General features: G+C 42.7%; 1 protein-coding gene across 1 annotated transcript; it reads right to left on the bottom strand.

Annotated features, from left to right (window-relative positions):
- Window positions 1-634: 634 nt before the first annotated feature.
- tada2a (transcriptional adaptor 2A) lies at window positions 635-17061 on the bottom strand. The gene is made up of 15 exons (XM_069712366.1): window positions 16785-17061; window positions 16152-16258; window positions 16016-16075; window positions 15842-15933; window positions 14645-14802; window positions 14009-14097; window positions 12809-12881; window positions 12655-12718; window positions 9463-9506; window positions 6467-6577; window positions 5744-5815; window positions 4890-5022; window positions 4424-4467; window positions 3966-4045; window positions 635-3604 (listed from the first exon to the last, which is right to left on the bottom strand). The coding sequence occupies exons 1-15, from the start codon at window positions 16807-16809 to the stop codon at window positions 3419-3421; spliced, it is 1338 nt and encodes a 445-aa protein (XP_069568467.1). The 5' UTR covers window positions 16810-17061; the 3' UTR covers window positions 635-3418.
- Window positions 17062-17610: the final 549 nt, after the last annotated feature.

Below are 17610 nucleotides of genomic sequence, written 5' to 3'. Positions count from 1 at the left end.
CAAAGGTTAAAGGTCAAGCTCACTGTGACTTCACATCCATCCCTTGTTGTGAACATGACGTCTCAGGGACGCAGGAAGGGGATTTCTTCAAATGTCCAATGGGACTAAATGAAGTGACGACATTAATATGGAAAAGTAAAAAAGATTAAAAAATAAAAACTCCCTCGCAAAAAAAAAAAACGTTTCCATAACTCAGGAGCAGAAGGAGAGATTGTGACCATATTTCACATTTGTTTGGGTACTGAATTGGTGAAACTCATCTTGGGGTCCACCTTGAAACTACGGTGACTGTAGAGACCTTCTGTCCTGTTGGGTTGAAGACGTGTGAAGCATCCACATTTTAGAATTCGTAGCTTTTATGCAGTAATGTCCATTTTAAAATCTTTCAGTCTACCATCTGCCAGCTTTACTGGCCACGCATGTAAACACATAACACAAATAAGGATTCTTTCAAGGTCTTCGCTACATACACTATTTAAGTCTAGACAGACGTGGATGTAAAAAGCAATTTGACTGGTTGGCGGGGGCATACTTTACAACGAGGCAGAAACTCTGGTTATGGCCTTGAAATGAAAAAAAAAAAAAAAAAAATCTTCTCTTTTTTTTGTGACTGCTGCATGAGGATCCTGATGAAGGCACAAACTGTACGGAAAAAAAGAAGGAAGCTTCCGGGTGTGAAAAGTGAAACCACTACGGAAGTGTCTTAAAGAGCAATACCACTGAGGGCCACTAGGGGATGGCTCCAAAAAACTTCTGTCTCCAATTGACTTCCATTCAAAAAGTGTCCATTTTTCTAATGAAATGCAAAGTCAATAAATATTTTCCACAAGTCATTATTGTGTCATTTGTTAAATTCTCTTCTTCTAATCAAGTGTTCTGGTGGTCCTTCTGAAAATAATCCCATCATTAATCAAATATCAGGCCTTAAGAGAGCCATGTTTGAAGGCGTGTCTGGGGGCGGGGCAAGAGTATCCTCAGGTTCTCAGTCAGACCGACCCGTCGTTCCTCCTCAGCTCGTCCATACGTGGTCACTTCTGGATCACAGAAACCAAAACGGCGACGGCCAAAATCCCAGACTAGTCTTCAAAAGAGCAGTTCACAAGTCAATGAGCGGCATCACGGCTGGATGACGTTGTGACATTACAGATGTGGCTGGAGTTTTGACGCTTCAGGACTTCTTTGTGTTCTCTGTTCACTTTACAGTTAGACGGCAGAAACTCCATCTTGTATGTGTAAATTGGCTGCAACACATAATCAGCAGGATGCAGCGACTGTGTGCCTTTGTAGCCTGGAAAATCTGCGCAGCGCTTTCGTCGTTTCGGATGACGACAGCTTCTCAGTCACGGCGGGGTTTTTTTTATGACTTGAGAAAATTCAGATCACATTTGTTAATCTGCTTCAACTGCAGACCGAACAAACACGAGTTTCCACAAAAGGTGCGGCTTTAAACAGGGAATAAAAAGGAGGGAGGAGAGGCCCGAGTCTGGTTTGTTGTGACTGACTGGAACCGAGTCTCGAGCAAAGACGGCAAGTGCGGCATGAGGAAAAACTGCTTTCTGTGAAGGGAGCAATCTCCCTCTGCTGCTTCTTGTTTGTTCGGATTTGATAAGACACACAGAGGCGTAAAAACATCTGAATTTCATCTCCTTTGCGTCTTAAATCCAGCTCCGATCCCTGCATTTCAGTATTTCAGCTCAGACTCTGCAGTCTTCTTGCCTCTTATCATCAAAGGTGGAATCTGCCTTTATAATCATGCCTTTAACAGAAGTTGATGCGGCGGCGGCGGCTGCTCTCTGCTCCGATAAGCCTTTCGGGGGCCGGCGGCCTCCTCCCTGCCTGCGGTACATTTGTCACAGTTTTCCCACATCACACGTCCACAAATGGAGGCAGAAAGACGGAGACGCCTCTAACTGTCTGTGCGAGTGACGAGCATCATCAAACAGGAAGTTTGTCATTAGAAGCTGTTGGGTTTAAAGCTGCTATTTGACACAGAGGATCAATAGATCCCAAATTCACTACGTTGTTTGTAAGAAGTCAAAACGGATTGAGTGTGTTTTTGCTCTGCAGGTTGTTCTTAAACATTTATTAAAGCTTTATTTTCCCAATTTTTTTCCAAGTAGTTTCCAAAAGAGCTATTTCTTCTGATTGTTTGTAATTAAGCCTGCTGTATTTGCCATAAACGTGGCTAAAACAAATTCAAACATTCTTACAAGAATCATTCTGAAGTTGCAATCTCGAAGAGCTCTGTTTTGTTCTCTCTGGCGACACCAATGGTGACAAGCTGTAATTGCAACATTGCTCAGTTGGGTTGGGTCACTCTCCAACCCTGTCCCGTTTGCTCCGCCCATTTTTCTCTGGTGGAACAAAAAAAGTTGGATGATAGAAAATGCATCGCTGACTGGGCACCATTTTGTAATCTGGGAACGATGCCAGACACACAGCTGGTTCGGTTTGTAACAGGCACCAAAAAGGTCCCAAAAAGGCCGAGGTTACGCCCATGATGGCGGTTGATAAAAACGTTATTAACCACTCGGTGACATTTCTTTGTAAGCGCGATTGACGAGGTGGTTGGTCGTCTTCCGCAGTCTCTGAATCGAGGTCTGAATCCGGCTCCAATAGGTCTGGCAGCGCTGCCAGCTGATAAAGTCATGTCTGCCAGTAAGTTTAGGGAGCCACAGCCGGTCACCAGTGATTGGCCTGGGCAGGCGTCAAAGTCTTTGAGATTATTACTTCAAAGTTTTGTCTTCAGATATGAGTGCAAGTTAATAAAGAAATGTGTTGCCTTATGAGGCCATTTTTCTAACTACATCAACAATCTCTATCTGGAAATACACCAAGTTGAAATAAAAAAAAACACAGAAAATCTCCATTTTAAAATATACATTCAGTTATTACTGGACATTTATTCTTAATGTTTTTCATGTACACATGCACACATCTGTGCATGCTCTGTAGAGGACTGACCCAAAGAAACACGATTAATTATTGGATTTAAAAAAAATGATATTTTCATTATAATATTTCCAATAATTTCAAGAGAATTACGGGAAACTACAAGACCTGTAAAATAAAGGGTCACCAAACATTTCTCTCAAAGCAGGACTGAGATAAAATTCTAAGTGTGTTAAAATATAAACATGTACACAAAATCATTTTCCACAAACATTATATGACAGGAGAAATAAATACATCCTCATTGTAATATGAGGCCCTGTTCCTCTGACAGAGACTTGTACAGACACACCATCTAATCCATTTAAGATAGGAAAACACAATATGACCAAACAAATGTTAAAATACTCAAGGGGCAGCAACAATCTGAACCTTTTACTAAACACAGGCTGACAACGTTACAAGATTAAAATAAAATGAACCTCTAACCACAATCCAGCCTCCCCTGTGGTCAAATCAAGCGCTCCTAGGCCTTGGTGATGTAGCCTTCTTTGATGAGGAAATCGTAGATTTTGCGCGTTTTGTTGACGTCGATCTTGATCAGCGCCCGGGCCTGTGCCAGCCGCAGCCCGCCCTGCCGCCTGCACTCGTTCAGCAGGGCCTGCTTGTACTCCAGGTAGGCCCCCGGCACCAGCCGCACCACCTGACACAACTACGAGCACAAAACAAACGCACGACTTACAAAGAGAGGCCTAAAGGCAAAAAATACGTGCTTCAGTATGCTTCAGCCAAAGTGCTCGTCAGACGGAGCGCTCGGTAAAGATGTCTTGAAGGTGCAGGACGCACCTTGCAAACCTTTACTTTAATAGCGTGTAAATTTGCAGCTGCTGCCTGGCGCATCTGTCGGCTTCGTGTGTCTGAAGCAGTAAATTTGGCTTTTCGAAGAGAAATCAGGAAGGCCAGGAAGAGGGTGCCATATAACCATTTATGGTGTGACGGCAGCTGGAGACAGCTACATCCTTTCAAGCATACTGAGCCTTTTATTCTTCCCGTGTGAGCCTTTATCGCTGTACCTCTTTCTCCCGCTCGTTGAGCTTCTCTGTTCCCGGCAGTCCAGTCAGGTTGAGAGGAGGGGCGCTCCGCCTACCTGTTGCTGTGCCGCAGAAATTGAACAAGTCAAACAGACATGCAACACCGCAGCGTTGGTCTACGCTTCAGATAACATACCAGCAGCCTGACAACATGCAGTGAAATTCCTTGGCTTAAAGGAGACTCGGGGGGAACAAATATTTACGGTGCGCAAACTGCGTAAATATAGCCGCGTGGGAGTGAGTCCCATTTGTGCTTTGGAGGTCAGGACAAGGCAGCTAATTTAAAAGGGAAAAACAGCAAGATAAATATGCACGCAGGGCCGTATTTTTTCCAGTGTATTTAGAGAGGAGTGTTGTTATTAATGTGACCGAGCCTGGGGCCATGCCAAGACGACAGAGACGGCGGAGCACAGAGGGAAAGGTGGAGAGAAGCTTCCTACCTGACACTGTGATTGTTGTGACAGCTGGAGTGATGCCAGCGTCTCTGTAATCAGAAAGAAAAGTGTTATCATCTCTGCTGCTGTGTTTAGACACACAAACACACTCCCACTTACACACAGCGTCTCTGGGCTTTGTTCACTGTTCTCACTCCAGCATCATTATCCAAAGATGAATCACCGAGCCCAATTGTGTTTGTTTTTTTCAAATTGAATAATTAGAACTTGGATAACACCCAAAGAACGGGCCGCGGATGACAGAAACAAGAGCGGCGGCACGTTAAAAAGGCCAAAAAAATACAGCAGAGACTGAGGTGGAACCGGATGCACTGTAATACCAACGTCTGCTCGACTTATCTCGGCAGAAAAGGAGTGTGGTGCCAGAGGCCAGTGTATCCGGAGAGCACCACTTCACCAGCAGCCCGTCTATTAAATGCCGGGGAAGCGAGCGGGAAGTTTGGATCCTCACATTGCGGCCTGTTTGCTGAGCCACTGCTGACAGGCTCTGCCGTCCTGGATGTACTGCAGCACGTCGCACAGCATGGTCCTCTTCCTGCGCTCTTCCTCGCGCATGCGCTTCACCCGCTCGTACACCTTGGCACCTGACACCACGGCACAGAAAATAAAAACATAGACACGACGAGAGTTCGAGATTATTTGGTCAATGAAAAAGTCAGGGAATACTTAAAACGTTTTTTTTTTTTTTTGCCCAGTTCACATGCACCGATATAAGGCCCAGGCCAAGCACTCAGGCTATTTTGGGCACCGCCTAAGATAAATGAATGTAGAGCATCTAAACTACCTGCAGGACTTTTCTGAGCTCTAACGGTTGCATTTGTTCCCCAGTGGACTTATTTTAGCATGCTTTGTCTTTATGCTTTTTGGGTGTTTACTATCTGCTCTGGCTTCTTCAAATTTCTCAAAATAGTATAAGGTTTTTAATTGAAACATTTCTTGGGGAGGACCCCTACTACAACCAAATACGTTCTACAGAGACCATCGTACCATCATAAATCCCAAAGAAAAGCATCAAGTCATCACATTTAACAAACAGGAATCTGCACATTTTTGCATATAAAAATTGAATATCCAATTAAGCTTTTCTATACGTGCCACACAAAAACAAGCTGCTCGAAGATTATAATTCCAAAAAATTATCCAAAGACAGATAAACTGTCCTGCTGCTACAGAAAATAATTACAACAATTTAAACTACAGTAAAAACAGAGAGTCTGAATAGAAACATATTTTCCTGCTTATGCATACAACTTGAAAACAAAGTTTTGCTGCATAGAGGGGAGAAAAAGGTCGAACTTGACTCACTGCAGAAAGACTTGATTCCTGCTTTCCTGTACTCCTGCAGCCGGCGGATCTCTCTCCTCAGCTCAAACTCTACTGCAATGAAAAAGACGTGAAGGCAGCTAAAAGCAAATCTGCACCTGAAGTCGCTCTCACACTTCTGCTGCGGCTCAACGCTCCTTTCCAGCACGATGAAAAAGCATTTTGTGCCATTCGAACGAATTCACGAGGAGCTCAAACAAACTGAGAACAACATCTGGTCAAACAAATGTGAAGGTGCAGTTTAATGCTAAAAGTTCGATGTATGTTTATTATTAAACCGGAGCCAGCACACAGTTAGCTTAACTTCACGCAGAGACTAGAAAGCGGTGACAAAAGCTAAACAAAAACCCATGAATCGGCTGTTTCAACGAGGGGTTAAGTGCTGTACTTCCTTCGCAGCAAACAACAACTTATTTTGAGTTTTTGCTGGTTGCCTAGCAACTGCTCAGGGCCAGGAAATGGTCTGGCACATAGTCATGTGTGAAATGAGAATTGCCTGTAAATTTATGAGTGACGGTCAGCAGAGTTTCAGAAACTTATGAAGCCACGACAGGAAGTATTTATAACTAACGCAGACATTTCATGTGAGTTTTTCCCTCTAATTTATCAGCTGTTTATACGTAGTTATCCCGGACATCTCCCAGAGAAACAGGCAGTTTGACATTAACGTCCGACAGAGATGAAAAATAACCTCGAAATACTAACATGCGTGACTTTCGATGAATTTGTCGTGTTCGATCGGTCCAACCACTCGAGCAAATCGTCTCATGACATCATGCAGCTCTTGTACCTCCTTTGGGTAGCATCGCTCCAGCACTAACAGAGAGAGAGAGAGAAGGAAGTGAGCAGCAAGATACAAACAAATACAACACAGAATTATGAAAGAAAAAACCGCCCCTGCAGACACTTTCAGACGAGCAGCCTGCGATTTTTGTTCCGTGTGAAGTCATTTGGTTTGTTTGGAAGAGTTGTCCACCAGAGGACAGACGTAAACACGTAGCTCTGAGTCAACACCGGGTTTACGGGCGTGTAAATATTACTACCATCTATTATTACAGCTATTCTGGTCATGAACTGCTGCGATGTGATCTCTTGAGGATTGTGTGGGTCTGTACTTTTTATTCAAACCATTGATTACAACTGAACTCACAACACTCCAGGTGTCTTTGCACACTCAACACATCAGCAGCAGCCTGAAGCCCTCTGACAGAAGAAGACCGAAATAATCGAGCTGTAATCACTGCAGCTGCACCTCATTTGCAAGCCAGCATTTAACCCCCGAAATTCACATGAACATAAAACTTGTTACATGTTCATCGGGACGCATTAAAACAGAATGATGATCTCTAAAAAAAAAAAAAAAAAAAAAAAAAAAAAATGTTCAATGAAATTTAGTCCAGCTTCAAGGGACGACTGCATATTTCCTGAGCTGCGCTGTTATCAGCTTCTCTGCCAGTAAATCCAAACTACGGGTAAAAACAGGAAGCCGTCGCCGATCAGGTTGATTTTCATCAAATCATTATTGTTCTGATTGAATGCAAAGATAATATATAACAAATTTGATGGTCTATTGTCTCTAAAGCAGACAATTCAAATATTTGTTATTTTGCTGTACTTGCACCTGCAATGAAGCTAATTATTTCTACAAATATATTTGATGAATGAAGTCAATTTGTTCCCGAACAGTTATTGTCTAATAGTAGTAAAAAAAAGCCGTTGAGGAACGTACGGCTGACAGTTTAATTTGTGTTTTTACAAGTCATCCAACGACTAAAACTTTTCAAGAGATTCAATGCCAGAAGCCGTTTTAGTGCCGGAGTTCTAAATTTAGTTCAGTTGTAATTACTTTATTATTAATTCAGAGCCTGGTTGAGAAACTCAATAAAATCAGATCCAGCATCCCTGGTGCCTAAAAAAAACAACAACCCGTCCCTGTGATTTGTCTCAGTCACGCTCCACATGTATGTGTTTGCCACACTTAGCTCACTGCACCAGCACAGACACGCTGAGAACTTTGTTGTGTTCGTATGAAAGTATCGTCCGTGTTGCTGAGTAACAGGCACGTGTCAAAGCCAGAGAGGGAAGCTGCTGTTGGGGTGAGAAGAGTCGCAGCCTCTGTGTGTGTGTGTGTGTGTGTGTGTGTGTGTGTGTGTGTGTGTGTGTGTGTGTGTGTGTGTGTGTCAAGTTCCATAATCAGACTCCAGCATGTGAGCGCTAATTAACAGCTGCCATCTCAGGCTAAACACATTAAAGATCTCTGAGCTAAGCAGCGGACACACAGAGGATTCATGTCTCCATGGAGACATAAACACTGGACCTCTGTGTGGTTTCATACCAGCACACAACAAACAGCACACAGCAACATGTCCTAGACCTGAATCACAGTCCTGGACCCGAATCACAGTCCCGGACCCGAACCACAGTCCCGGACCTGAATCAATGTCCTGGACCTGAACCACAGTCCTGGACCTGAATCACAGTCCTGAACCTGAATCAATGTCCTCGACCTGAACCACAGTCCTGGACCTGAATCACAGTCCTGAACCTGAATCAATGTCCTGGACCTGAACCACAGTCCTGGACCCGAATCACAGTCCTGGACCTGAACCACAGTCCTGGACCCGAATCACAGTCCTGGACCTGAATCAATGTCCTGGACCCGAATCACAGTCCTGGACCCGAATCACAGTCCTGGACCTGAATCAATGTCCTGGACCCGAACCACAGTCCTGGACCCGAATCACAGTCCTGGACCTGAATCTTAGAGGACGGACTGCGGCCCTAAAACAACAATGCTGGTCATTCTGCCTCCAGCCATCACTGAGACATGATACTGTGAGGCTCCCGGTGTCGGATACTGCTTCCATTATTGCATGTGACACGCACGCACGCACGCACGCACGCACGCACGCACGCACACACACACACACACACACACACACACACACACACACACACACACACACACACACACACACACACACACACACACACACAGTCTTTGACAGTCTCCATGACAACCAGTCTGCAGCTCTACTGCTCCTCTGAGTTCCCTTTTGTCTTGAAAGACCAGAGCGATAAGGGAGAAAAGGGGAGGGGGGCTAACTAGAGGCTGGAGGATACATAAATAAAACATGAGGGCACAACTCTTCAACTCCCAAAGCGCAGACAATTTCACAGAGCAACATGTGGGGATGTAACGGTGGGCTGGGTGGTCTGACGCAGTTTAAAAGGAGACGCTTTAATTGGACAAATCCATTCACTTGCAGCCCTCGCCGTCTAATTAAAAAAAACCCTCGAGATGCAGAGAATTACATTACTGAGCTCGCTGAAATCCAACCTCTAACAGGTGGATCAATAAATGAAGTCCCCCAACGTTTCAGCCATCATGGCAACAGCGCTCATCGCATCGGGGGATCGCAATTATGCCTCGGCACACTCCGGGCACACAGACTATTCGCAGCCTCGGCCGTAAATATGATCCCCGTCAGTTGCCACACGTCAGTCCCCCTCCTCCCCCTCCTCCCCCGCCCCGCCCCTCCCCTCTCCCCCAAGGGGCCACGGGGGTTAACGGAGGTTATTACAGCGGAGATGTTTCCAGGCATACACAGAAACTCTCTGCACCGATTTGACAGCGAGATATCAGACGCCTCCCCGAGCTGCGACAGCCGAGCCAGCGAGAGTTTCAGGAGAGGACTCACTCTGGAATTTGCGCAGGTTGATCAGTCCATGGTCTCGGATGATCCTGGAAGAAAATGAACATGTAGATTCCTAAATTAATATTCTGATTAGTGTGGCTGTCTATGAAGTTAAAAACAAAATCCACTACATAATCGACTGTGTAGTCACGTTTGAGGCTACAGTTTGTGGTGCTGTTCATCTGACCAAACTTGTTAATGAATAAATAATCTCATGATCCAGATTATCTGAGCTGACCACAATCGTTTAGCATCATCTTCTGAACAGTTTCCATTCACCCTCTGTTCAAGATTTGACTGGCACTCTTTTTTTAATCATGTCATCTTTCCTTCGGCTTGTTTCATTGCACGAGAGGAGAATTAGCGCCACCATAGTGCACTGTATATTTGAAATGTTGGTACGAGTGATTGTCAGTCATTTCTTTGTATATTTCGGTTCTGATTCATGCCATGTCCTGTGCAATTTGTGTTTACATCACCTTTTAAAATGCAAACAGAAATGTACATTTTATTTTCATGTTCTGCTATTCGGTGACAATCAACAGCTTCTTCATAGGGTGTAGTATCAAACTAATTTTAGGCTCGTATTATAATAGTGGCATAAAAATAAACAGAGAAAGACAATTCAGTCATTAAACTCAAGTGTTTTCATGACGATTGTCAACTACAATTTCATAAGTGTGACAGCCTTAATGACAACAGGTGTTTCTGGCATTTTGTCTGCTCACATACAGTTCAAATCATTACAACCTTCCTGCAGATACATCGCAAGACTAATTTTAGGCAGGTGTACCTAATAAAGTGGCAACCAAGTGTGCTAAGTGAAATGTGCTCGGTGCTTATGTTTGACAATAAGGTCAATTTGGACTGAAATCACTACAATTACCTTTTTAAATAACAAATAGAAACCACTAATGGCCCATAATTATTTACTGCAGAACTAAAAATGACATTGACATATTTGAACACATTTTCTATAATTGCTTTTCAGCAGTCCGCTGTCAGAGCATCTATAATTCAGTGGTAATAATGTCTCCTGATCACATAAAGACACGTTTTAAAACCAACGTAGCTGTCGATGACTGGACGGGGAGAATTATAAAGACCTCTGTAAATTAAAATTGAATGCTTCCTACACCTTCGTAAAGCCGTTTTGAGGGGAAACTTGGGAGACCTGTGCAGATGCTCTCTGCGTTCTGAGGTTCAGGGGCAGAGATCGATGTCTGTTCCTGGAAGCCTCTCTGACAGGCAACATGTTAGAAGAGATAAAATAAAGGAGCTCGGATGGACGAGGGAGCAGGAAAACACACACACACACACACACACACACACACACACACACACACACACACACACACACACACACACACACACACGCCTGCCCAGCCAGACATGCCACTCCGGCGTGCTCGTGGAACATGAGCTCGTTGAAGTTGATTTCGTGACGGACGCACTGCAGCAAGGGGTCGCCTGGGTGACAGCTAACGGGCAGAAGGCGGAGGAAATTCTCTAGAAAGCATACTGACAAGAGTATCACAACCAAGAGGTAACAACAACAACAACAAAAAACCCTCCGTCAATTAAACGGGTTTTTGCAGTGTTTGAATTCAGGCACATTTCACGGTACTTCAACCAAAACCATCTTAAATGTTGCTATAAATGTAAAACATACAGTTTATGGAATATCTTTATACCCACAGCAGTCCATGTAGATTGTCTCTTTATTTATTTGACCAGATGTTCATATTAATTGTGATTGTAGTTTTGATCATGTTTATTCAAGGAGGTAAGATAACCCATTTCTGCAGATTGTGCAGTACTTTCTGTGGCTCCTCTCCCAAGACACGTTTGATATCTTTGTTAGCCAGTTGTCATCATAACGACAGCCTGACAAATCCACCTGTTCTGTAGCAGCTGATGAGCAGGCACAAGAGTTCGTTACGTCTTTAATGTGCATGCAAGCAGAAGGTCAAAGGTCAGAGGACGAGCGTGCACAGTCTGATACAGATGATCGTCCTCATGACGCAAAGCGGGGGGGAAAAAAACGCCCCGTCGGTCAATCTGGCTTCCACCCTGTTCCACGTCTTATGTGAGACGCCAAACAAATACGACAACTGGATTGTTTACACTCAAATATTAAACAATGAATAAATAGATATTAAGCGATTTTCCGTTTACATCAATGATTGTGCCGATGAAACAACAGACTTTGTGGAAAATCAAGATTTTTAAACTCAAACATATTCCTAACCCTGAAAGCTTCCAAGAACTTAGTACAAACCTCAAATTAATTTAAACAATACTAGCAGTTCTGAAATAAATGAAGTTCAGCTCTTTCAGAGAAGTGCTGATTGGATTGTATGATCATTTAAAATGCTGGTAAATTGAGTTCGGACAGTGTTTCTATTATTTCGTCCACCCCATTTAACTCCACGTGAGTAGGCCAAATATCAGAAACAACTGAACAGAAGTGATGATTAACACATTTAAAGTGGGACAGTGTTACGTCACATAAACTCTCATTAACACAGATGACACAGGGAGCAGTGCGGACATCGTTCTCAGAAATCCAAATGCACGAAATGCACAACACATTTATTCTATGGGTTTTAACATGTTCTCCAAAACTGTCCAGCAGCGACGATGCTCTCGCTGTCAGCCTAAAACTGGGCGACATATCAAGCAGTTTGGCATGAGCTCTGTTCACCAGGAGACGCACGCATTTTCCTCCCATTTCCCCAAACACTCAGGGTCTGAACAAAAACTCCCGCTGCTTGTAAGTCGCACCTGAACGTCTCTGTGGCATTTAATGACAGCCCGGGAAAATAGGGCTTCAATATGCAATTATAATTAGGCTGCTGACTCTGTGTCAGTCCGAGCCTCTCAGGGCTAGTGTTTCTTTTTAGGTGCTTTAACGGAATAACAGTTGAAGTTCAGATTTTAAGTTTTAAATATATTAACATAGTGAATTCATTAATATTAACAAGGTGCAGCCAGGGGGATGAAATTATGCGCTTTGTAAATTTTAATTCAATGTGAAATGCATTTAAGCAACCTGAAAGCATTAAGAGGTTTTGTGGGAATTGAGGGTCCACAAGGTCAATATAGAAGCTTATGACGCCACCTGCTGATCGACTGTGGTCGTTACATGATGCTGAACAATTTTTTTTTTTTTATGAATTAAAAAGGACCTACTTCTTCCTCCTTTGTCTCTCCTTTAATCTTGAATGATATATATCAACGACTGAGAGCTTGAGTGCTGGAAAGAAGAACATACATAACACAGTTAAGGATGTATAATAAAGTAAATGTCTTGTTGTCAATAAAAGCCATTAAAAATGTTACCCACCACGTAGGATGTCTGAGTCGTCGTCCACAAAGTCGATGTCTTTCAAATCCCATTCTGCATAGTTGTCAAACTCCTAAATAAGAAGTAAAAATGTTTTTTTTTTTTTTAATGATCTACTGGTTTGATCTCAGTTCACATGCAGCTGATCAGTGATGAACAATTCATGAGAAACGATGGAATGGCCCGAGTCACGATTTGTAAAACATTTAATGGTGAGCCCTCTAGTTGTGGTTCTGATGATTCATTCATGGCGACGGGTGATGTTGGCACACGAGACGGCCCAAATCCAATCCGGCACCAACACCCTCCCTTCTTAATTAAGAAGAAGGGTTTGAATGCACCTTGTAGCTTTGAGACGGCCTCACCTTGTTTCAACAGAAACAACGGAAAGAGGTGGATACAGCATGAGAAAAACATTGTCGTTAAATGTAGGCTATATTTGAACTCTATCTTATTTTATTAATGTGCCATTTTGTGTTTAATTTTATTTGTTCATATGCATTTACTGTTTTTATTGTATTTTCAAATTAGTCAGACATGTTTTTATGTCCTTTTATATCCATTTTATGTGAAGCACCGCATGGAATTGTCTTGCTGTAAAGCTGCATTTCTTGTATGAAAGGTGATGTACAAATAAAAGTTTATCCTTACAACTATCATTAAATAAATATTTGTATGAAATATCTTCTCATACAGCACTGACAACGATGTATCCAAGGTGTTCGAGCAATGACACACTCGTTACACTCCTGTTATCGTAAGCTTGTGAGAGGAAAAACGTATTTATTGAAGAAATAAAAAACTCTTACGCTTCTTCGGTCACATTTCTTTTTCACTTTTTGTTTAACATTTTCTTAATGTAAATAGAATCTTGGATTTTTCCAAAGTCCCTAAAATTGTACAACACAGACAGTCAAGTAAAAATAATTAACACGTTTTGTGAGCCTACTTATCACCTATTTTCTGTAAATAACCACAAGGAACTCATATCTATAAGGTATTTGGCGTTTCATTCGGGACTCTGAAGCGGCGCTGCACTCGCCGCTGGTGGAGGGACTTATATAACCATGTCCCTTTTCAGGGTAATTGGACAGTAAGGACAGTTAATGTGACGGATCCTCCACTGAACGCGAGTGTTCGTGTGCAGGGCCGGTTTGGAACTGGGCCACGATGGAGCACCGGACAAATGCATCCCCTCACCTCCATGAAGTCTGCTCTGGCAGGCATATATCCAGCCATGTCTCGAGACAGCACCGAGTCGAACGTGGGCCGAGGGGGATCGTCGGTGGCTGTGGCATCACAGGAATACATGCGAAACAAAATATCGTATTTAAAAAAAAAAAAATGTACAAAGAGAAACAAATTCGCGAGTACCACCTCTAAACTTCTTCCGATGAAGATTTATAGTCAGAGATGCAACAAACTGATTCTGTCTCTGATTCTTGCCGTTGCCAACTGCTGCATTATTCCGACAGTCACGTGTTTGCGAAGCATTTAAACGCCGCGACAGATGAAGACCTTTAACCTGCTGGGAACTGCGACAACTTCCTGACACACCAGCTGCTTCTGCCCAACTGTCGGCCCTGTAACTTCCAGGCTTCAAGTCCGATCTCACTTTACTTTCTTTACGCCAGTCTCTCTTGTGGATGCTCTGGAGGCTCAAAACCAACGCTACCATCATTTCTTAAAACTTCATCTGAATACTGCTTAATATCAGTAGCAGATTTACTAAACCTACTAATATTATTAGTAGGTTTACTAAACCTAAGGGTTTATTTGTTTATCTGTGATAATGATCAAGAACAAATGAAGGCGGTAGATGATGTGTGTACTTACGTTTAAAAGGAATAGCGCCCTCTGCAAAGTGAGAGTCTTTAGTTTTCTGCAGGCTGAGCAGGGTGGAGGAGAAGAGCGGGTTATTGATGAAATTCTTCATGTAGTGGTTCTCGCATTCCTCTTTGGTTTTGGTGCGCATCTGGTAAGCCACATCCTGCCTGAGGAAGTCAAAGGGGGAAATTAATGGATACCAGTTTGTTGAAAAGCTTTTGTATTGCAGGAACTTGTTCACAGTTCTTAACCCTGTGGAGGGAAGTGCCCTTTTTCTTGTCCACACCACATGAATGCAGAACCATCGTAGGTCTTAGATCTCCATTTAAAAAAAAATTTTTTTTTAAACTTTCCCAGCAGAACAGCAACAAAAGTGTCCAAAGTGTACAGTGTTTTGGTTCACAGCGTTTCTTTCCAATGGGAGAGTGGTAAAGACTTGTTAAAATACAGTGTTTGTGCCGTTCGTGTGGGTCAAAGACCAATTTTAAGATGGACCAAAGCACAGAACTCATCTTAAGTTCTTATGATGAATTGATTGACTTGATTGATGTGCCTGGTTTCAGTGTTTCAGGCTGAAGACCAAGAGCGAGCAGGCTTTTCCCAGTAGGACCCCCTCCCTGAAACATCCTCCCTGAGAAGATCAGACAGGTGAGCTCCTTATCTACTTTTAAATCTCTCTTTAAAACATATTTCTATAAGTGTGCCTTTGCAGGTTTTGGGGTCTAAGTTGGATTTTGATCTTTAAAATCACTTCCTCAGACCTTTTTTTTTTTTTTTTTTTTAAACATCACTCTCCCAATTCTTGTGTTCTTGATGCTTTTTTTTTTTTTTTTTTTTAACTTTTAAGTTTTCATTTGTCCCGTAAAGTATTTTTCTCTTTAAAAAAAAAAAAAAAAAAAAAGGCATCAGGTTTGCTGGAATTCTCGTAACAAAACGACTGTTTTTAAGCCATCAACAACTTTACGCGCTTCATTCACGTTTAGCTTTCAAGTTAAACAATTAAACTGATCTTGTGACTAAATGACAGGAGCTTGTGAACACGTCGATGCAGAGCGGTGATACAAACTCAAGAGTTTCAACCCGGAGGCTGCGAAACTTGAGTGTGAAGCTAAAAAAAAAGAAAAAAAGTACACGTCGCGTCACAAACACACCTGAGAAGATGTTTAAGACTGATTTAAAACAAAAAACAAACAAGGACCCACTAACCAGTTTCCAAACCCACAGTCCATGACGGCCTCCAGCAGGGCCATCTCCTCCTGAGCCGTCCATCCAGGCTCCAGCACGGGGAAGTCGGACGTCTGGAGGGTGAGAGGAGGAAAGTGAGGATGCGTTTGTGAAAAGACACCGGAGAGCCGGGGATCATGTTTAACGTTTACTTACCATGATTTCATATTTGTGATCGCTCTCGTGCTTCTTGTACTCAAATCCTCTGGTGAAACACTGGAAGAAAACACATTTCAAATCAGACTGTGAAGGGTTTCAAGAGCTCTAACGACATCGGTACCATTTTACTTACCTGGAGACACAGGAGGAAAGGTGCGGGGGCACATTCTGCACACTTGATGTAAGGCTCGGTGAGGTGGGATGAGCAACCTCTGCATGGCGGCTTATCAAAGGGGTCATCTGAAATCAACACGTTTCCTTAAAGTCACGCTTCAAGTTTACTCACGAAAGTGAGGAGCTCTACATCATTTCAGAAAGAAAACAGGTCATTTATATATATCTATAAATCTATAGATATATATATAAACGAGGCCCACAACAGTAAACTCACAGCAAGCTTTAAATCAAAAATGTTTTCTGGCTGTAAAATCACATCACCTGAAAGCTACCTGGGCTAATGCTACCTGCAAACTGTCGCATCTTGAGCCGAGAGGGTTTTTTTTTTTGTTTTTCCTTTATTACACCTTCACTACAGCTGAAAGCTGTCGAGCAACGCATCAAAACAACAACAACAAAAAAAAAAGACGTGTTACGTTGCATCTTTAAATGTTTGCATAAACCGCACGTCGCGTCAGCAGCGCTCAATGCTAACGTTAGCAGAGCCAGCTAAGCGCAGCTAAACAACAGATGTGCTCAGAAAAGATTCAGGCGTTCGCTTTAAAGCTTTCGTGATTCCTCTTATGCGTGTGATACTGGTGATACTTACTTGTAAAAGATGCTAGACGGTCCATATAATTACGTTATCCCAAAACTAGTACTAGAGTCGATGTTTTGGCTCTATCTATTTTTCAAAGTTCGCAAGTAACCCTGATTGGGAAGGCAAAGCTAATCGAGCTCAGTTCGATCGATCGATACCGATAGGGATTTAGGCTGTTACCCCCTCGTGTTGTCCTCGGGTCAAAATGACCCGCAGCTGTGTTCAACCAAGTTCTATTTTATTTCTATTTTGTCCAGTATTTTCCATCTATTTCCACTACTTTCGTGTTATTTTAAAACAATGCCTTTTAGCTCACAAGCCCCTAAGTAGAATCATGTTTTTGCTGCACCTATAGAAGAGTCAGTGAAAAATGAAGTCACAGTTTTTCACAAATAACCTATTTACTGTAAATAGTCGCCTAATTGCGCTTTTCTCACTGGCTGTATGCAAAAGGAGTTTTCTCTTTGCCTTCATTCAGGAGAAGGCAGTTTATTAACAGCCTCAGTCTTATATTAAAAACAACATTTAATGAAATTAGTGTATGCCCTAACAACCTATCATTTCAAAACACGTTATTTAAGATGCATCTGTATTGTGTCTCATTTACTTCCATCATGCATCAAGGGAAAAAAAAAAAAAAAAAGTTACTGTGGTCATTCACCATCATACCACAAGGTGTTGGTCTTGTACCATTTCCTCAATAAAAACAATGAATGCTTTGCAAAGTCTTTGTCTACTTCTCAGCACACACCACCACCACCACCTGGACCTTGAATATGCACCATGTGTTAGGCTGAATAGTGGAAAGACAGATGATGGATTTGGGACCTCACTA

The sequence above is a fragment of the Brachyistius frenatus genome, unplaced genomic scaffold, assembly GCF_029030835.1.
Source record: "Brachyistius frenatus isolate BFR_SWC_R1_liver_20210118 unplaced genomic scaffold, ASM2903083v1 Contig_109, whole genome shotgun sequence".
In the NCBI taxonomy this organism is placed as follows: Eukaryota; Metazoa; Chordata; class Actinopteri; family Embiotocidae; genus Brachyistius; species Brachyistius frenatus.
This window is presented reverse-complemented; position numbering and strand designations above follow the sequence as displayed.